The 20807-nt window shown below is 38.6% G+C and overlaps 3 protein-coding genes and 2 long non-coding RNA genes across 7 annotated transcripts; 2 read left to right on the top strand and 3 right to left on the bottom strand.

Moving 5' to 3' along the window:
* Positions 1-506: 506 nt before the first annotated feature.
* On the top strand, positions 507-4914 carry LOC131298139 (uncharacterized). Of its 3 annotated transcripts, XR_009190459.1 has the most exons (4): positions 507-823; positions 1100-1298; positions 1692-3245; positions 3627-4914. XR_009190459.1 is itself a non-coding variant. In XM_058323454.1 (2 exons), the coding sequence occupies exons 1-2, from the start codon at positions 996-998 to the stop codon at positions 3714-3716; spliced, it is 393 nt and encodes a 130-aa protein (XP_058179437.1). In that variant the 5' UTR covers positions 889-995; the 3' UTR covers positions 3717-4900. The 3 variants fall into 3 exon arrangements, 1 of the variants encoding a protein (XP_058179437.1); XR_009190458.1 differs by lacking the exon at positions 1692-3245 and having other exon boundaries at positions 3627-4897; XM_058323454.1 differs by lacking the exons at positions 507-823; positions 1692-3245 and having other exon boundaries at positions 889-1298; positions 3627-4900.
* Positions 4915-5983: 1069 nt separating this feature from the next.
* On the top strand, positions 5984-6634 carry LOC131298070 (uncharacterized). The gene is made up of 2 exons (XR_009190452.1): positions 5984-6470; positions 6537-6634. It is a non-coding gene; the product is annotated as an uncharacterized LOC131298070 (long non-coding RNA).
* A 346-nt stretch (positions 6635-6980) lies between these two features.
* On the bottom strand, positions 6981-8667 carry LOC131298069 (pyridoxal 5'-phosphate synthase-like subunit PDX1.2). Its single transcript, XM_058323349.1, has 2 exons — positions 8005-8667; positions 6981-7700 (listed from the first exon to the last, which is right to left on the bottom strand). Exons 1-2 carry the CDS (start codon positions 8406-8408, stop codon positions 7184-7186), a joined length of 921 nt encoding a protein of 306 aa, XP_058179332.1. The 5' UTR covers positions 8409-8667; the 3' UTR covers positions 6981-7183.
* A 3067-nt stretch (positions 8668-11734) lies between these two features.
* On the bottom strand, positions 11735-13036 carry LOC131335506 (uncharacterized). Its single transcript, XR_009202534.1, has 2 exons — positions 12976-13036; positions 11735-11878 (listed from the first exon to the last, which is right to left on the bottom strand). It is a non-coding gene; the product is annotated as an uncharacterized LOC131335506 (long non-coding RNA).
* A 1844-nt stretch (positions 13037-14880) lies between these two features.
* On the bottom strand, positions 14881-18862 carry LOC131298791 (G-type lectin S-receptor-like serine/threonine-protein kinase CES101). Its single transcript, XM_058324260.1, has 7 exons — positions 17546-18862; positions 17090-17188; positions 16811-16992; positions 16025-16235; positions 15672-15909; positions 15444-15594; positions 14881-15365 (listed from the first exon to the last, which is right to left on the bottom strand). The coding sequence occupies exons 1-7, from the start codon at positions 18687-18689 to the stop codon at positions 15057-15059; spliced, it is 2334 nt and encodes a 777-aa protein (XP_058180243.1). The 5' UTR covers positions 18690-18862; the 3' UTR covers positions 14881-15056.
* Positions 18863-20807: the final 1945 nt, after the last annotated feature.

Below are 20807 nucleotides of genomic sequence, written 5' to 3'. Positions count from 1 at the left end.
TGTTAGTAGGATAGTATAGTTATACAATTTCACAAGATTTTAGAGAATTAAGGGCATGCAATGTGATTTGAGTGAAATCTAGGAGTAATAGTGCAGTTTAGCCTTAATTGGACCTCCTGCCTTGAACCCGCGAGGTTCCCTGCTGAAAACGATTTCCGAAACGCCTGTTTTATTGGATTTGATTCAATGCATCCAAACCCATTATTATAAACGCACAAACTTGATTTAAAGTCTCGATAATATGTTTTTTTCTATCCGATTATGATGAATCTTGCTAGGGTTAGTGTTCTTGATGATTTTTACAAGATGAACAATTTAGATCTTTCAAATATACCTGACATAAGTTCATATTTGATTACTAGTAGCCAAACCTATTATTACACTGATTCAATGCATCCAAGCCTATTATTACAAACACAAAATCTTCATTTAACTTCTCGATAAGATATCGATTCACATCCGATTACAATGATTTTTACTAGGGTTAGTGTTCTTGATGATTATACAATATGAACGATTTAAATTTTTGAAATAATCCTGAAATAAGTTCATATTTGATTGCTAATATAGCATGACTGTGGTAAGTATACTTCGCAGGTTGAACGTGAGAAGTCTGAATTAACTAAACTCGCGCTTTCCGAAGGCGGCTTTACTTCGGCATATTCGTCGACCTTCAAATCAAAGGCTTTATCATCACCGCCACACACTGCACCTCGCCGGCGAATAAGCTCGCTTTTCATCACCACAAGCTTCTAATCAAAGGCTTTAGTTTTGTCTGGCATATAAACTCGCCGCCATTGAAGCATTTCTGTTCCTCTCTCAGGTAATTCCATATGTCCATTACATTCGTGAAGTTATACGCATGGGCTTCTAATTTCTTTAAATTAGAGTTGTCAATTGTCATTAAGTAGTTTTCAATACTGAACTTTTGAGAAATATTGAAGCTATTGAGTCATGGGTAATCGGCTGGGTGGCGTGAGCGTGACGTAGATGGGATGGTAATTAGGAACGCCAACTGTTTGATGAAATGTCCAGCTGAAAACCAGAGTCGAAAATTCTTGAACTGGGAGTTACTCTTACGTTGTTTCGATTGCCACAGCTATTGGGTGTTTTGTTTAACTTCTGTAGCTGCTAAAGTTAGAGAATTGTTGTGGGATGGAGGGTGCAGAGGATGCGGTAAGGAATGCGCAGGTGGTAGACGCCAGGCCAGAAACATCAGTCACAATGTCCGGTGCACTGAGTGTGGCAGTCAGTCCATTGAAGATTCACAAGCAGATATTGCCATTCACCTCAGGAAGGTAATTCTTTTTGCTAGCTAATATTCTTCTTGTTGCATTTGCATATAACCTGGAATATAAAACACAAGTGCATGATAGGATAGGGGAATCTAATATTCTTGTTGTTGCATATGATACTGGGTTATAACCATCGCTGTTGTATCTGGTGGTGATCGATGGATAAGAGAAATATGACCAAAAGTAGTTGTTAGCTACGGAAAAATCTTGCATTGTTTGTTGGCAATTCGTAGGTTGCAGGTGTTTAATTGCTTTTTTCCTGACTTCATTGGGCTGTGCTGTGTAAAAAAGCTTTATGAACGCTGATTAAGTACATTGTCAGGTTCTCGCTTTCATGTCGCCTGTTGTTTGATTAACTTCCAATGATGTGTTATTCTTTCGCCTTTCAAATCAAAGGCTTTTCATCACCACACACTGCACCTTGCCGGCGAAGGGGAAATCCACGGCACTCACCGCCTATCATCTTCTACTCTGGATTCTTAATTCTCCATTTCCAAGCATTTCCCCAACGAAATCCATTGCAAATTGTTCAAGCTTCTCCACTGTATATCCAATCACTTCACGCGGCCAAACGCAAATCTCTCTCTCTCTCTCTCTCTCTGAATATTGTTCTTAATTGAGTGTTTCAGGTTTTAGTTTTGGGGAATTTCCCAGTTGGGTCATGTTGTTGGAATATCAATAGAGCATTTCAATTTCCAAGCAATTCAACTCTACCTTTTTTATTGGGTATTCATTTTCTATTCAACTAGTATTTTTTACCCCTTGCATCCAAAATGTAGTTTGTCATTGCCAGCTCGTGTTGGCTTTTTAGGTCTTGGAATTGTGGGTTCACCGATGGTCTTGAAAGGTGTGTTGGTTTGTTCAATCAATGGAAGATAGGAAAATAAGGATCCTTCTGGATGGATGTAGATTCCAGACCAAGAGATTTAACATATAATCTATAATTCAATGAGAGTATCTCAAATTTGGATTTGATAACTTGGATTTCGAGACTGAGTTCGTTAGCTTTTAATATCATGGATTTGGAATAACAATTTTGCCAGGCGTGATTTGAAATAGGCGGCAGTTAAGGATTTTGGCTATATAAGGAACATATTGGCTTGTAGGCTTATAGCTAACCCTCTCACATTCAGTACGGTTTGTTTAGGATTTGAGTATCTTGATAAATTTGGGCACTGATTACATCTTATTTGTGTTCCTTTTATTTTGGTTAGTCTACGCTTGAAAGGAGAAACTCTTTTACTGCTCCAGCCAACTAATCTTAATGCGCTTGCATATAAGGCAAAATTTTGTCTAGCGCTGACTTAATTTTGCAAGAGTTACACCATTGACTTCCTTGTTGTGGTTAATAGCACAGGAGAAAAAGATATAGGCTCCTGGGATGTTGGTCCTGTATTCTTGTTCTCAATACTCTATTCTTGAAACTGTTGGTCAGATTTACACAACTAAGGCTTGTCTCCTTTTTCGTTGGCTCAAAATGATCCATTTGAAGCCTCTTTCTTTGGCTTGAATTTCAGTACTGTTTTCTTAGTTCGCTCCAGTCTTTTGCACAAGTAGTTATGTCCTTTACACGGTTGTTAGGCATTTTCTGTTTGATACAGTGGCTCCACTTTTAAATATTTCGGGGAAGGTACATTGTTTTCGTGTATGTTGTGTTTTGCCATCTCCTTCCCCTCAGTTCATCTCACAGATCATACATTTTAACCTGGGTTAGTTGCTCCATGTATCCATACGGCCCACCTATGTATAATCTGAGACTCTCGAACTTTGGAGGAACAGGAGATACCACAGGCAGCTAGATAGATGGTGCTTTTGTTTGTCTTCTTTCTCTATGTTATTTAATGATCTCCTCTTATAGCATCCCCTTTGTATCACTCCAGTCGAGGTTTTCTTTGGAGACGTGGGGAATGGAGCTGTAATGAAACTTGTTGTGAACATGATCATGGGAAGGTTCTTCTGTGTGTGTGTGTGTGTGTGGGTGGGTGGGTGGGTTGCGGTGCTTGCATTATGTGACTAAATATTTTAAAATGTCTTTCAACAATTTGCAATATGGTGGCATCTTTATCTGAAGGATTGCTTACGAGTGAGAAAATAGGACTTGACCCGAGCGTTCTAGTAGAGGTATTCTTAAGATCGAGACATAAATTTCCTTTCTGTAATTGAGCATATTGGATTAGCCATTTTGTCTTTGTAAACTGGGATGTAAGATATTTACCATTTTTGCGTTGATTCCTAGGTAGTCTCACAGGGCCCATTAGCGCACCAAGATTGTTGGTATCGTAGATTGTATAATTCGATGGTGTCATTGTAGTACGAATTTGTTTGTGGCAGGACTTGTGGCTTGCTCTGGGATTAGCCAAATCTGTTTCCCCACCTACACCAAATGCAGCCGCAGCGAACAAACTATACAAAGGTGGCTAAATCTCATGGCCTTGGTGACGAGGACTTCTTCCAGCAAACAAATTATGGGGTTTAAACATTGCGGCAAAATATTTGTTTTTTTCGTTTTGAAATTGATTCACAGGTTTCTTCCTGTCATGACCACTCTTCATCGAAGACGGATTCAAGTGGATGTGATTTGTCCACGATGTAAACAAGAGGAGGAAACCATGGAACACGTGTGCTTTGGGTGTGAATTTTCAACCAGGATTTGGCAGCAAACCCAAGTGGATTCCTCCTCCTTCTCTTCTCGGCATTGTTTACTTTTGGATTGGTTTCTAGAATGGATGATGGCAGCAAGGATGATGATGTCATAATTACAGTCAGTGATGTGGGTAATTTGGATGCAATGGAATCGAGCTTTATTCGAGGGGTCTTTGACCTTGGTGGACTCGTCTTGCTCTGTTTCATGAGATGGATGATTCCTTGAGCACAGGTAGGCGGTATGCAACTCATGGAATCCGAAAATTTCACAATGGGCAACATGCCGCGTCTACGCATACGAATATAGAGAGGACCAGTTTTTCTTTACCAAACCAAATGGATTTCGGTCAGATAACCATGGTCCATGGAAGGTGTCACAGAGGTGTTGTGAGCTTGGAATATAAAGGATACCATGACATGTTGAATTGTCTACACTATACAATGGTTTAGATTGATCTTAACCGGATGATTATGTCATGATTTTAACGTCAAAGTAGTTGCCAGGCGATTCCAAATTACGATCATTCTGGTATTGGATGAGTGCTAATGGAGGAGCAGGGGGAATTAGTGGAGCAACAAGACAGAAGTACCCTCGCTTCTTCTGCCGTTCACGCCGAATGTCTGGCTTGCTTGGGTGCGATGATATGGTGTTTTGATCGCCATTTTCGTCATATCACAGTTGCTACTGATTGCAGTTCGATGGTGGATGAAACACCGGAAGAAAAAGAGAATATATTTTTTCTAGTTGGATCAATGAATTGGATGAATCATATGTGAAACTTATTTAAATATGCTTACTTTTGTTGATAGATATTGTTGGGGTAATACAAGGTCGTTGGTTGTGGTTTCTTGAAGATTATGTTGCGAAGGGCCTTTAGGCACGGCCATGTATGAAAGTAACTTGTGTTCACAGTTTTCAAAATTTTAATGCGCATTGATGATGTACTCCTTTTAAAAGGCTTGTTTCAATCTTAAACGACGGGCATGGTACTCATGCTCACCACCAATCAAACAAACAAATGCTTGGTTTGTCTTAAATAACCTACTTGGCTTCTCTCTTTTTTTCTTCTATATTGTTTTCATTTTTTAGCTTCGCGACAATTTTTTTTAATTGTCAATTCGTCCCGACTAGAGAGATTTGTGTTTTTAGCTTATTTTCTATTCCTCTTGTCAACCAATAATTCATACAAATTTGATATAAAACTACCAAATGGGAAAAAAATGAATAAAGAAAGAAAAATAAGTCAAGTGGATTATTAAGCCCTACTTATTTATGGTAACATAAACTCAGGGCCGATTTGGCCAAAAAAATAAATGCAGATTTTTATTTCTCTGTTCAATTTTTTTTTTCACATTTGGTAATTTTGTGATTATTGGTTCGTCTCGATGAGATGAATCTATAAAATAAAAAATTATGATCAAAAGATTTAAAAAATTCACTTCAGAATCAATTCAAAACAGACAGATTTTTTGTATTATTTTTGTCTTTATTCAAAAAAAATTATTCAAAATGGGAAGGTCTTTTGGATTATTTTTGTCTTAATTTAAAAAATATATTTGATTCATTATTTTTTACTTTTTAAATTTCTCTCATAGAAACGCACCGATAATCGACGAAAAATAGACTCAAAGCTAATAAAAGGAAGAAAATTTTGAATGAGGGGAAAATATTAATCCGGCTTTTTAGAAAACACTTTTTTTTTTTAATAGAGTAAGGATGAAAGCGGGAGAAGGAAATCGGGGCCGGGGCACGCTTCTTGGCAAGAGTGGTAGGCGTTTTTGTTTCTCACGAGTTTCTGGACAAAAACGTGCTACTAATTAGGAGCAAAAGAGGGCGGTCAGAGTTTCAATAAAAAGCGTGTTTTCATTTCGCGCTTACAATTGTTCGCGGCCATAAGCAAATTTACGCGTCCAACAGCAAATATGTGCGTCCAGGAGTAAAAGTGCGCGGCCAGCGTTACCAAGAAGCGAGTTTGCAGTTCACGCTTTCCTATCAATACTGCCACAAGTTAAATTTCCCGTTTCTGGTTCTCATACAGAAACACAGGGCTCCAGCGAAACTTATGGAGAAACCCAACTCGATTCTCGATCATCTGATCTGATCACTCAGCAGAACACCATAATTCCTCATTCAAACTATTTCCCTCATTCAAGTTCTATATACCTTTTGTAGCATAATTCCTTCACATCTAGTTCGAAATACCCATCCCTATTACAACTCGACTCGACCAGTTACTTCAACTTTGCAGCAAATCAAAAGCACTAGACCAAGGACGAAAAACCCATCAACGGCTCGTTCTCCATGGGCTAGAGCAAGACCCTTTCATGACCACAAAATTAGTTCAAATGTACGTGGATTGTGGGGGAATCAGACCACGTTCTGTTCGACAAAATGCCGCAACCAAATGTGTTTGCCTGGACTGCAATCCTTTCGATTTCTTCGCGGCGTGGAATGTCAGGACGAGTGCATTGGGTTTTTGTTGAGAGATGAAAGTGAATGGTGCAATTCCTTAGGAGTATGTGCTTCCTAAGGTCTTGGGTTTTTGTTGAGAGATGAAAGTGAATGGTGCAATTCCTTAGGAGTATGTGCTTCCTAAGGTCTTACGGGCATGTGCTCATTATCGGAATTTCAAATCAAGTCCACAAAGATGTGGTCACTTATGGAGCTGAATTGAATTTACAAGTTCGATGTTCTTTATTCGATGTTCGAAATGCAGCGACATTGAGAGTTCTTGACGAGTTTTTAGCCAAATGGCAGAAATAGATTTCTTGTCGTGGAATTCAATGATTTCATGGTACTCCATCTTCATAAACATTAAATACCAATCACACAATGTATTGTGAGAGAATAATCTGTCTTGTAAAATTGAAAAATATTACTTAAAAATAAGAATCTTAACAAAACAGGTCCTAATGATCAAACAGAAGCACTAAAATATATGCATGATGACTTGATAAACCAATTGATTCCAGTTTACTTTCTCTCAACAAACATGTACCAAGGCAAACCATAGTCCATACGGGAACATTTATCTACACCAATTGACAACTCCATGAACCAATTTATTCCAGCTGTTTCCGGTATCTCAGACAAAACATTGATCAAAGGAAAGACAAATACAGCTACATCAGACACATTATTGTTACAACACCACCATCCTATCTAATATATTCTTCCACCAAATATGGAATCAACCTTCCTATAATCCTAGATAACTAATCCTAACAACTTCAACAAGTTTAACTCAATAGGTGCCTAAGGTGCCAAGCTGTTCGACGCTATCGAGATTGAGTCCGGCCATGTCCTCTTCCAACCCACAGCTCGTCTCTGCCAGAACATGGGGATCATTATAGTTCCTCACTGCCTCCACAATTGCCCGAGCCCGCTTATACGGATCCGAGCATCGAAAAACCTCTTGTCCAATGAAAACCCCATCACAACCCAGTTGCATCATCAAAGCCGCGTCCGCTGGCGTCGCAATCCCTCCTGCCGCGAAATGCACGACGGGAAGCCTGCCCATTTGCTTGGTCTGGGCCACAATGTCGTAAGGCGCCGATATCTTCTTCGAAAAGGCGAAAACTTCGTCTTCGTCCAGATTTGTTAGAACCCGAATATCACCCATCACTTTCCTCACGCTACGGATGGTTTCTACAATGTTTCCGGAACCAGTTAAATCCCCCTGAGATCTTATCATTGCAGCACCTTCTCGAATTCTCCTCATGGCCTCTCCTAGATCTTTACACCCACACACAAACGGAACCCTGAAATCAAATCCGACGAAGAATTTCAGCGTTAAAGTGGGCGAGCATTAACTTGTTTTGGTCACATAATAAACTACTCTAATTTTTTTGAAGATTGGGTTTAATTTTTCAAGAAAAACTTGGATGGGCGAGTTGGGCTAGTGTTTGATTTTTTCAAGAAACTTCAGGCGGTCAGGGTTTGGCAAACCTATATAATTTTCTATTTTGACGCCCATTGAGAAAAATATTACTATAATTCTTTGTAAAAATATAAAACTTGAGTAGGACGATCACCGGAGCTCATCTGTCCTCGGTCCGCCCGTACCTGAAATTGTGCTTGTTGACGAAATTCTCCTCGTCGGCCACCGAAAGAACCTCGCTCTCATCGATATAATCGACGCCAACGGATTCAAGTATTTGGGATTCCACGAAATGCCCGACTCTGGATTTGGCCATGATGGGTATCGAGACCGTGTTCTTGATCTCCTTGACGAGAGACGGGTCGGGCATGCGGGAAATTCTACCGGGTTGGAATGGATCCGAGACGACGATGCAAGAAGCCCCGGCGGATTCGGCGATCTTGGCTTGGTCTGGATTGGTGACTTCGATGATGGCTCCGTTTCTGAGCATTTGGGCCAGGCCGACTTTGATCGAGAATGGGTTTTGTGTCATGGCGTCAGTGGTGGTGATGCTGCCGTTGTAGACTGTGACGGCGCCGTCGTCTGCCATTGCAAGCGAGGTGTTCGTGGAAATGCTTGGAAGGAGAGGGAGTCAAATTCTGTGATGGTATGGGTTTGTTTTATGAAAATGCTTGGATTTGTTTATGGATTTTACTGAGGATTATATAATGGGGAAGGAGGAGATGGAGGGAAGATGGGGGGATGAGGACGGTGGTGGTGGGTGAGATCCAGAAGCTTCGTGGGGGGAGAAGATAGTTCTGTAGAATATTCCATTCGGACAAACTTTCTTCCCCTGTTTTTTTTAACAGAAAAAAAATGTTGGGGTCTCGAATACTTAGGATTTTGAATTTTGGATCAAAAATTTTAAAACGAACATAGCCTTAAAGCCGTCCAAATTTTACTTTATTCTTTCTTTTTCTGGATAATAATATAATTTCTCATCTCCACGGAATCTTTTTTTTTTGGCTCAGGCTCCGTTCCAGAAACCTTCTTAAAAATTTTGAAACTTCTCAAAGAAAAATAAGAAGGGTTGTTCCAGAAAACTCAAATAAGCAGCTTATTTCACATTTTCAAACTCAAAAATAACGTAAATGAAAAATAATTTTTCAATTTTTTTTGCACCGTATTAAAAATCTCAATGAGATCTATCAAATAAGATCCATATTGATAGGAAAATTATTTGCGTAAACACATGATTTTTGAGCTTAAAGTTGCCTTAATCAAAAAATAAGTACTTACTTCTTATTTTGTAGAACAAGCCTTATTATTGAACAAAAAATAAGAACTTATTCAAGTTCTGAAACGGGGCCTCAGTCATCTCCACGGAATCTTCCCACTGCTGAGGACCCTCTCAACCGCATTCTTCCCGTATACCTCACTCCCTTTATTTTGGGACAACGTATCCGCGTTAGTTTACGTACACCTCATTTAATCTTTAGAGTCCGTTCCAGAACATCTTCTTAAAAAATAAATACTTATTTCACATTTTCAAACTAAAAAAAAAAAATGCAAATGAAAATTTATTTTTTTATTTTTTTTACACCGTATTAAAGATCTCAATTAAACAAGATCCAGATTGCATATTTTTAGATTTCAATAAACTTATCATTTTTGGACTTGAAATTGTCTTCTTAAAAAATAAGTTCTTATTTCGCGTTGCGGAATGGGGCCTTAGGGTATCAATTTCACTATATTGTAGTGCATGATGCTTAACGTCGGGACAATTAATACTCTGTATAAATTGACCCCATAAAAATAAATAGCACCTAAAATATTTGCAGCCTGAAACTTTAAAGTGTTGGGTGTTAAGCCCAACCGGCCTCTTTATCATTCATGGTGAATAAAAGATTTCCGCCATCCTGACTAATTTGCCCAGGCTAGGGAATTTTCTAACTGGACTGTCTACGACAAATATTCTGTTCTGCATGCATGCCTCGTCGCCGTACTAAGCAACTATCGGTTTTCAAAGTCTGTTAACCATCTATACTGTACTTATTGTTATTTTCCAATTTATACAAGAAATTAATGGTTCCAATTCACTAAAGTGTTCGGGTTCTACACATCAAAATGAACTTCAATCATTTATTTCATTTTCAGGGACTAAAGAATTATTTAATCTTTGATTTCCCTTTTCCTAGCAATGTTACGGCCACATATGTCAATACACAGATTCGAATACTGCATTCGAAGGTCGTGGCGGAACCAGAATTTGAACTTGGAAGTGAATGTTAATGGGATGTTGGGACTCGAGGGTGGCCCGTGTCACCGGGCCCTCCTTTGAAGGTTCCGCACCTGTCTGCTCGAATTGTCCAATTTATATTGTTCTACTACCCGCATCAAACGGATTCAGGCATGGACTTCGGGTTGGTGCTGTGCAGTGAGGTGCATACCTTCGAGCTGTTGGATCATGCATCCGACAGCTGGGATCTCATCTTAGCAACCAACGATCAAGAGCCATTTATTGCCGAAATGAGATCCGAGCCGTCAGATGCACGATCCAAAGGCTCGAAGGTGCGCAGCAAGGTGCTGCGCATGCCATTGCACAGCACCATCCCTCTATTCTTCAGGCATATGTGTGTCGTGTCCGTAGCAATGTGTCCTAGTTTTTTTTTTTATCCGCATGGAGGTCCTAGTGTTTTTTTTTTTTTTTTGAACCGCCATGGAGGTCCTAGTTGGATCTTCTAATCTTATTGAAGACTTCAATGATCTTCAACTGGAGTTCAAACTTGGATGGAGGTCCTACTTGGATCTGCTTATTATGGGAGTACTAGCTAAACTGACAACTAAAGTTCTTTTTTTTTTTTTTTCAGAAAAGGAAAGAATTTATTCAACCAAATGATGGAGTAAAATAGTTGACAGGAATTAAAATCAATACAAATAACCATCATAAAAATAGTTAAATTCCGATAATCTAGGATGATAATCTGGGTGCGCTGTGCGCGCAACTCCGTCTGAGAGGTTCTGTAGTTGTTAAGCAAGGACCTCGTATAAACTGAAATAATCTTTTCTTCTACTACTTGCTAAGCTGCTTCGTTTGTTTAGCTGAGAAGATTTCCTCAATGCAAATCCTTGATCCAAACACAACCTAAAGAAACTGAGAAATGAAAAGCAGATACAGAATTCCTTCATGGGTAGCAAGAAAGAGGATTCGGCATTGTGAATTTGGGAAGAAGGTACTTGTCAACGGGAAAAACATTTTCTCGAAGGTTAAGTAAGATAAGGGCTTAAAAAGCTCGTTCATCCACGATTCCCCCATTTCCATAACAGAAGGTGCACGCGACTGGGCAAGAAACGATGTTACTCTTTTCGGGAAGCATTCTTAAGACAAAAACTTAAGAAGAGAACTGGATACTACTACAGGTCAAGTTAGCCATTGATAAATGGTAAAAGCCACAAACAAGAACAAAAAAAATTGACATTACAGGAACACCATGTAGCAAACGAGTGTGTGAACATCATCATGCATATATGGCGATAATCATGGTCCATCCAAATCCGATCATGACAAAAACGGGTAAACAAACAGTCTCACGTTGGCTGCACCTTTTTACTTTTTGAAACAATCTTTTGTACTCATTGCAAAAGTTTCAGCCGTTCCTTCTAACACCTGACAATGAGAATTTACAGCATTGGGCAACGCCCAAATAATAAATTTGATAGATCAGCATACACCACCAGACAAATCATCAAATGGAAAAAGATCTAACACAGTTGGGCTAGTATTTCCAAGCAATCCAATCACGGACACAGTAGAGATTCGTACATATTACACAGAACAAACAACCGATCTTCAACATAATCTTAGGGAAAAAGCATGGGAACAGTCAAACTACTTAGCAGAGCACATAGTAGAGCAATCAAATGTACCCAAAGACATGAGAAGGGCATTTTGTAGTCATAGCACAATAATTTAGAGGTTTGCATTAGAGTGTGAATCCCTCATTTCTTCCCACTTTTCTTGAGCCCGGAACCTCCAAATGACCCCTTCTGTTGAGCCTTGGCTTTAAGCTCCTTGAGAGCCTGCCAATATTAACAACAATCAATTAAATATATTTGACTTGTCAAAAACATTCTAAAGGAGCACAATATCATGTAGATACACTAAATCTCACCTTTTCCTCATCCTTCTTCTTTTGAAGGTTAGCCAAATCATGCTGCACAGAACAGGAGTACAGTACAAACCTTTCAAATCTTACAACACTAAAACACAGTAAAAGATTAGGCTGTGATAATGCATTTATATTTTCATAAAGCTTTCCCCACAATCAAAGAACATGTGGATTTCCCACTCCATGAACCAACAAATTAACAATCTCTAAATAAAAGTCAGACTCGGAAAACACATGGGAACCAGCAAGTCTCACATACTTGCTTATTTGGGAAAACCAACGTCTTGGAAGAACCAATCAGTACGTCCAACATATTCCAAGAATATAAATATACCAAAAAATCAAATAAATATTGGATTGAAAACACAAATACTAAATCCAAGATTAGCGGCAGCGGAAACTGAATACTAAGAATCTAATAAGTCATCTGTCTACGTTTAACACTTGTGCCTAAAATACAATTTGCAAAGGAGTAGGAACCAATGATATTTGAGTTTCAACCTAAAATACAACAAAGTTATGCAAGGTCGCAGTATAAGAATATAAACATATGCTTGTCAAAAAGTTCAAATTGAGAACAAAATTCCACGGCAATTACACTGATACTGACATATCCGATTGCTTCGAGATACCTAGAGTCCTAGACCAACAAAAGACAAACATGGAGAGCACCAGTTCGTTACAAAGAGAAAATAATAGGAAACACAAAAAGCTACGACTCCACCAAACTTTGGATCAATCGTGATCCAAGAAGAACACGTTTATGGTAAAGTATTGACCAACGAATTGGTGATCACGGATTCAACCAGTCACCAACAGCACGCACATCGGCAGATGTACAGTGAATAACTGTCTTTTCCCATCAATCCATGAAACCTAACCAATTTCCAAAACCTACCATATGAAAATTCCCCCTTTTTCCCGTATAGATTAATCAAGAATAACCAAGCCATGAGTACGAAAAGTAAATAAACACGTAGATAAGCATAATCAAAGTGATAATCATACCTCGTCGTATTCCTTCTTATCAGCCTTGGGGGCCTTCAAAGGCTTTGCTTTTCCACCTATAAAGGCAAAAAAAACACAGAACCCAATCAATAAAGTACGAAAAAATTGGACCCCAAAAATCACTAAGCTAAGCAAATCTAGGGTTTTAATCTGAAGAAAAATAGCGATCCAGAGAAGTTCGATTACCTTGCTTGGACGACATCGTTGGTGTTCTAGGGTTAGGGTTTCGAATTCGTACGCGAAGAACGAAAAGCAGGGAGCCCTAACCCGACAGCGAATTGTGATGGCTTTGGAATACCGTGGCGAAAGGAGAGACTTTTTAACTATTTATAGAACCGAAGGCTGCCCATAGAAATCGTGGGCAAGTACCACTGCTCCATTCATCTTGAAATAAATGTTTGATTTGCAAAACGAAAATTTAAAAATAATATAAATTTTTTAATAAAAATTCAAACATTTTTTTAATAATTTAGTAGATATTCATGAGTTTTTTTTAATTTATGAAAAAAATATTGAATTTTTTCTTGTAAAACATGTAGTATTATTTTTAAGTTATCATGTACCAAATATTTATTTTAGGACAGATGTAGTATTAATTTAAGGAATGTACTATTAAACCCTTCTTCCGAGTCATAAATTCCGGCATCAACAAGGATACTTTTGGAATTTTAATACGCTGCACGAAACGCATTTGATTCAATGTGGCTAAACTAATTGTTATAAAGTTACATTCATTCGAATTCATTTTTGTGAGGTTAGCTTTTGTTTCTGATTAACATAATTTTTTTAATAGAATTAATCATTTTGACATAATTAACGAGATGAATGATTTAGATCATTTAAAATATACCATATTCAAGCCCGAATCGTATGTACAATCCCCATGGGTTCTTAGAGTTCGGAAAACGAGGAGTTTTTTTGCAGCACTTCGCTCCTTGAACAATGAAGATTGAAGATTGTTTAACTTTCTCTTGAGATTAAAACGACATAGTTTTAAATGAATAAAAGAAAGGAAAATTAAAAAAAAATCCCTGATATTGTTTGGTTGAAAGAGAAAGGGAGAGAAAAATAACAATTTCAAGTTATGTAAGTAGTAAATTTTCTCTCTCATTTCTCTCCCATTTTCTTTTCCTTTCCTTTCTTACATTTTCCGTACGTTCCAAACAGAGCCTTAAAAATACCTATTTCCGCTCTCATTTCCCACCCAAAACAGAGAAGAATTCCGAGGGATCTCAGAAAACGAAGAGCACCATGGCAATCAATCAATCGACTCCATTCTCTCTCCTCAACTCAGCAGGTCTGCTTCTCTCTCCGTCGATTTTCCTTTTGGGATGTTCCCTGTATGCTATCGCGTAAATGCAGTGTTTGCGCTTAGTTAGGTTTTTCCATATATTCTGCAACTGTTTCGATTGCTTGTTATGTTCTTCTATTACTCTTGAATTTTTTCTCCGTAATGTACTTACAACTTAGCATCTAAGATTCACGTTAACATGAGTACCACAACCTAGAAATGTTGATTCTGACGTACTTTAGGTTTATCTGCTTCCTCGTCTACCTTCGCATGACTGTTTAATTTTTCAATAGGTTTGAGTTCGCAGCTTATTTCTTTCATGTTATGGGTAATTGTTTGAACTGCTCTATACTGTTTCTCACGAAGTAAAAGGAAGATTAAAGACATCAAAACGGTACATCTCTTTTTACAAAATCCTGAATAATAAGGATTGTAGTGTAAGTGGTGAAGTTACTTTCACCCAACTGAACATACCACAATAATTGTTTAGGCTACGTTATGATTCAAGTAAAACAATATGCGATGAAACATATGATGCTGATGATTTTTCTTGATTTTCCACTCTAAAGTAGGTCATTTGTATCTAGTAAATGGAGTAGAAATAAGTTTTGGAACTCCGAAGTGTGATTGTTAACCACATCGATATCTCGATCTCTTTCATGTCGTTTTCAACAGAGTGATATCTCGATCTCTTTCATGTCTTTTATCTGAGCTTGGATTAGCTATCATGCTTGCTAAACGATTATTGCTATTGTAACCAAAGAAATATTGATTATTGCTACTCCTACCTCTACCTAGGTCCCACATCTGAAATTGATACATCACATATGGAAAGATGCTTTTGAATGCTTTCCCTATTTTTTGCCTCTGGCGTGATTCTGCCAATGAAAAAGGCTGGCTTTTTGGGTCGACTTAGTGATGTAGTATCTTTCCTAACCATGGATACTACCTCTGACATGGTAGGTCTGTCATTTGGATTTTCTTGCACGCATAATAGGCCCACATGAATGCAACTCAGCACTTCATCGCTTTGATATTTATTGCCTAGTGCTGGATCCATTAGCTCTAAACCTCTGCCTTCTGTGAACAATTCCCATGCCTGAAAAAAAAAAAAACAATTTTGCATATAAACCAGCATAATAAAACCCTGAATTTAAACTTAGTTGGGAAAACTTACTTGTCCTATGAGGTTGAGTGAGTTTTCATTATGATAGGAACCACTGTTCCTCTTGCCACTCACAATTTCAAGCAACAGTACTCCAAAGCTAAATACATCAGATTTAATGGAGAAAATTCCTTCCATTGCATACTCTGGAGACATGTAACCGCTGCATAAGTTTAACATAGTTTGTTAGTCGTTGAAGCCTTGAGAGCATATAGAACTATGGGTATGCTTGTTACTCACTATGTTCCGACGACTCTGTCTGTGTTTGCTTCAGATTCGTTTCTCCCAAATATTCTAGCCAAGCCGAAGTCAGATATTTTTGGATTCATGTCATCATCAAGCAAAATATTACTTGCTTTCAAATCTCTATGAATAATTCTTAATCGTGAATATTTGTGAAGGTAAAGAAGTCCTTGAGCAATTCCTTCAATTATGTTGAACCGGTTAGTCCAATCTATTATGTTTTCATTGGAAGGATCTGTAAATGCAATTGGTAGAATTAAAACCATCAGCTTCTGATAGTGTATACCAAAAGACACTACGTAGATTGATGGAAAAGAACACAAAAATGGAGGTGTTGAATATTTCCTTACTGAATAGGAAGAAATCTAGGCTTTTGTTGGGCATGTACTCATAGATAAGTAGCTTTTCTGCTGCTTCAATGCAACATCCCAAAAGTCTAACAAGATTGTTGTGTTGGAGTTTGGCAATGAGCATAATCTCAGTCTTGAACTCCACAAATCCTTGCCCTGAGCTCCTCGAAAGTCTCTTGATTGCAATAACTTGTCCATCTGGTAGGTTACCCTGAAATGAAGAAGAAACCTAGTGTAATTTATTCGGAAACTCATTTTGATAGAAGAAACTAGCTTCCAATTCTAATACTAGTAACAAACTCAACACAAACAATCAGGAAACCTAATGGATTTGTTCTTGAGAGTTGTCCATAATGCATAGATCAATTGTCTTTTAAAGATGTGTAGAACTATCCGACAGCACTAAAGCAGTGATTTGAGAAATTTTGAAAATTTGCATAACGAGACTTTTCAGGAATTGAAAACTATATACGTTAAAAGAAGAGTTAATGAAGTGCATAACTTGTAGATTTAGAGCAAACTATATGGTCCTTTTCTGTTTAACAAAGGTTTGTAGAAAGATTTTCCGTTTAGTTCCTGATCGTTTCCCAGCTTTCTGTTTTGGTTGCTTTCCCCCCTTATGCCTTCCTTCCCACCCCCCTCCCCCCCCCGCCCCCCCCCCCCGCCCTCCCCCACACCCCCCCCCCCCCAAATACTTTCCCTCTTTCACTTCCACTTCTAGAAACTATAAAAGTAGAATTTGTTGTTTTGTTAGTCATTTCATAACGGTATGTCGAAAATGTTTACCTTATAAACGGGTCCGAAGCCACCCTCTCCAAGCTTATCTTCTGCTGAAAAATTCTTTGTAGCTGTGATTATGCTCTCAAAGCTGAAAACTTGAAAATCAGGGCCTTTGTTCTTGTCGCTATAATTGGTAGGCACAGGACCAACTCCGAGCTCAGATAATATCTCACGTTTTGCTTTCCTCTCTGTTGAACAGAAACATCAGCACACAACGATTTGATTAGCAGATGGTTTCTAAATCTCAGTTTGGACTTTGGATTCCATTTACTTGAGGCAAATTACCTTTTAGTACCTTCCTCCATCTTAAATAACATAGACAACATGCTAGTAGTACAGGTATAGTTCCTCCAATTGCAGTGATGAGCCATATCCACCATTTCGCTGATATTGCTGCAATATCAGCAAAAATTTAGGGTTAAATGGATGTTTCATTCCACGACTCTTAAATAATGATCTTAGGTAATCCTTCATCACAAGTTGAACGCCTGGATGACATAAATCAACGTGTTTATGCAAACGTAAAACTTGCTAGCATGTATCCAATGTGACAGTTACCCTTATATAGGTGTAACCATGCAAGTACTGGTGTTATGTATTGCTTTAGTCACATGAGATACAAGATTGACTATTTTAGTCAAAGAATTTTACATAATTATTGGGAAAACGTATGAGTTTTGGATCCATCTTCCTTTGCTATCAGCATAGATTGTTATATTTCAAAGCACAAATGAATCAAACCTTTCCTTTGTTGACGAACACCATAAATTTCTCTTAAAGGAGAACTATTGGTTTGCGTGATTGTTGGTACTTGACCCCAAGTTTCACATCCGGTCCCATTTGCGTTCAAAGAAGCAAAAGCAAAACAAGAACAACTCCTCATGCACTTGTCCCGACAATCAACAAAACTCATGGTGTAGCTTTCGTTAGATTTATATCCATCTGACTGTACATAACCTCTTCCTAGCACAACAACACTGTCAAAGTTGCTCTTGCATGCGGGCAATTCTTCTTCCACACAACCACGTTCACCACCACGGGAACAATCGGCAAAAACCAATCTATCTCCCTCAATTATTCGACCATCTTGAAATAGTTTATAAGACGCCAAAGCTTTGTTCTCTCCCCCACTGAATGTGAAGAAGATCCCTTCTTTGTTCGAGACAAAACTAAATTTATAGTGTTCAGCTGCTGGAAAAAATTCAAAACCCCCGTTGTGCCACGGTCCACTCTTCCAATAAACCGTCCCTCGGTTCCAAACTATCAATTGGTTCCTGCCAATGGGGTCTACTCCCAGGGTAAATGACCCAATGGCTGGAAAATCAGAGCTAACCCGTGAAGTCAATACCCGTTGATGTCCAGTTTTGAAGCCAATTCCGATTTTCATTCCGGGCAGCAAACAGTCCGCAGGATAGTCGAAGCTTTGCCAAAAAACCTTCTTTACAGACCCGTCAGAGTTTAATTCCCTTAGAACAAAATTACCAGAATCCAATAGCGTAGCGCTTAAATTACCTCTTGTTGCAACAGAGCATAGTTCAATGGCATCTCCACTATATGAAAGTTTCAAGTTACCATCACTGTCAATTAGGAGTTTTCCAGAGGCGTCAGGAATAGGGTTGTTTCTGTTGGCAAGCCACGCTACTCGATGCTCGGACAAGATGTCTGAGGGGTATGAGTTCACATAGCCTATTCCTAGGTAGCGGTCCCTTGAAGTCCTGGGCTTGAAAAACTGTAAGCTAAACACCCCATTTGCTGAAGTCAGGCTCTCCCCATCACTGATTTCTTGGCCTTGGAGAATTGTGTCTGTCTCTGAATAACAAGGGGTAATGAACAAGTAACACAAGACAATGAAAATGTTAACTAGGTTTCTCCCTCTGGTAGCCATTGTTGGGCAAATGGAAAGCTATGAAGCAGGTTGACAATTGTTGTATCTTTTGTGAATGTTTAAGTTGCTAATTAGCCATCTAATTGGACCGTGGACTCTTAAGAGAATGGAGGTCTTGTTCCATTGTAATTTCTCTCCCTGCTTCTCATCAACAGGAACCTCATAGACTGAGTCATCCCTTGTGAAAATCATGGTCTTGAGAGCGGCTTCCCAGGCATTGATAAGTTTCCCGCATGATTAGTCTATTGACTCTATTTTTTCGAATTTCTTCAAGTCAATCACGTGTTGACAAGTTTTAAATTCGCAAATTAGCAGCGGAAAATGAAATTATGGTATCATACTAGTCGTTTCATTTATTGGTTGATTGAATCTGGTAGACATTTTCAAAAACCGCAAGTAATTTGTGTTGGTAATTCTATTTGTTCTGTTGGATTGTTTGATATCCGTCCTTTGACTCCTTTTATTCTAGTTTGGTTGTGGAAATGAAATATTTATTGGTCTTTGCAAAGGTATAATTGTGGGCCATATCAAAATGACCCTTCAGACAATTGTAGCTCACTTGCTTAGAAAAGTCTCATCTAGAAGCAGTTGGGAGTTGAATAAAAATCAAACCCAAGACTAGTTGTTTAGTCAGCTATGGCATTAGGAATACTGCAATTTAGTTAGGTACGGTTTTAAATTTTCTTTGATTAATTTGAACCTATAATCTGATTTATTTGTGTAGAATGTCTATCATGGCACATTGCACTGGGTGGCATATCTTAGAATGTCCATCATTCATCAGTTGGTTTCTTATTGTGAATTGTCAATCGATGAAGTTGATCCCCATGTGTTGATCAGCCTCAACATCTCATTTTGCCTAAGCGGCTCAGTGTTTTTGTTATAAATTTGTTAATTAAAATCCCAGTTCATCTAAATTAGTCACCATTGATAAAGTTTCAATGTTCTGTCTCCCCATGCAGTTGAAGATCTTGGAAGATTCGTAAACTTTATAGCAAGTGGTTTCGGCACGGGAAGTGATCCTTCTTGATCTAAGAATGATAGCCATGACCAGCCTGCAGAAATCTTTTTGTGCACCAGAGAAAATTTATGCAGAAGAAAATGTGATGTATCCCTTTTAATGCCTCCGAGTTTCAGTGAAATGAATTTACTTGGCATTTCTTTTTAGGTGCAACTGGATTGGAGCTGTTTGGCTTGGTAACAATGACCTGGGAATAGTTTGAAGAACAATCCGAGCCTTGAACCTAATGGCGCGTTGCACTGGGTGGCATATCTTAGAGCAGCCTCCTGCAGAGTCGGGTGTCCAACACCTCTTCGGACCTGCAGATATGCGGGCTCGTGATTTTGCTGTTTTTACTTTGTTTTCCTTTCGTTGCATATTTTTCAGTTCTCGTGGTTGTCTATCTGGATGTTTTCGACAAGAAAAAACCCTTTATGAGTTGAGAGAGTGATTCTCGTGCCACGATACGGGGCCAATAGCACTCGACGTCCATATGACCCTTTCCCTGTAATCTAAACTGTTTTCACCCAGTAAGTATAATACTCCTAATTGTTTTCCATTTTCGGAAATCCTGTAGTGCAGCTCGGCCCACAAGGGTGCTTTGGAGAACATCGTATGCTAGCCCAAGGATGGGATGGGTTTTGGGGTTAACCCCAAAATGGTGAACAAAACAAGATCCATTGGGCTGTATGCTATGCCCACGCAGTACAATGAGATTTGATGGAAAATTCCAGGATATATATGCACAAGAAATGGCTATATCAGTTTTCGTGGCCATTATTTTCCAGCCAAATATAATTTGGATTACCGATATCGGCAAGGCCACCCAAATCAACAACTTTAAAATTTTTGTTTGGTTTTTTAAATCAATTAAACTGATCTAGATGATGTTTTTTGCTTTATCCATTTGAAGACTGAAGTAACAAAACTTGTATGTGTAATGTTTTCATTTTGCTACGTGGGTGTAATTGTGAGGACCGAAGTCACATAATTTGCATGCGCGAGCATGAAAGCCTCTTTGAAACACATTTGAACCTAATAAAATTTGCGAGAGTGAGGATTGAAAGCGCAAGCGTAGTACAAGGATTAAGAATGGGGGCGCGAGACATTTTGAAGGA

Source organism: Rhododendron vialii, chromosome 8a (genome assembly GCF_030253575.1).
Source record: "Rhododendron vialii isolate Sample 1 chromosome 8a, ASM3025357v1".
In the NCBI taxonomy this organism is placed as follows: Eukaryota; Viridiplantae; Streptophyta; class Magnoliopsida; order Ericales; family Ericaceae; genus Rhododendron; species Rhododendron vialii.
The sequence above is the reverse complement of the archived record's forward strand: the minus strand, read 5'-3'. Positions and strand labels throughout refer to the sequence as shown.

What these genes read in the sequence shown, in the direction of transcription:
- LOC131298139 (XM_058323454.1), top strand. Translation starts at nt 996, where the DNA reads ATGGTAATTAGGAACGCCAACTGTTTGATGAAATGTCCAGCTGAAAAC. An exon ending in TTGCCATTCACCTCAGGAAG is followed by an intron (nt 1,299 to 3,626) that starts GTAATTCTTTTT and finishes TGTTTGTGGCAG; the next exon opens with GACTTGTGGCTTGCTCTGGG.
- LOC131298069 (XM_058323349.1), bottom strand. Translation starts at nt 8,408, where the DNA reads ATGGCAGACGACGGCGCCGTCACAGTCTACAACGGCAGCATCACCACC. An exon ending in GTCAACAAGCACAATTTCAG is followed by an intron (nt 7,701 to 8,004) that starts GTACGGGCGGAC and finishes ATTTGATTTCAG; the next exon opens with GGTTCCGTTTGTGTGTGGGT.
- LOC131298791 (XM_058324260.1), bottom strand. Translation starts at nt 18,689, where the DNA reads ATGGCTACCAGAGGGAGAAACCTAGTTAACATTTTCATTGTCTTGTGT. An exon ending in TGTTCGTCAACAAAGGAAAG is followed by an intron (nt 17,189 to 17,545) that starts GTTTGATTCATT and finishes CAGCAATATCAG; the next exon opens with CGAAATGGTGGATATGGCTC. An exon ending in CCTAGATTTCTTCCTATTCA is followed by an intron (nt 15,910 to 16,024) that starts GTAAGGAAATAT and finishes TTGCATTTACAG; the next exon opens with ATCCTTCCAATGAAAACATA.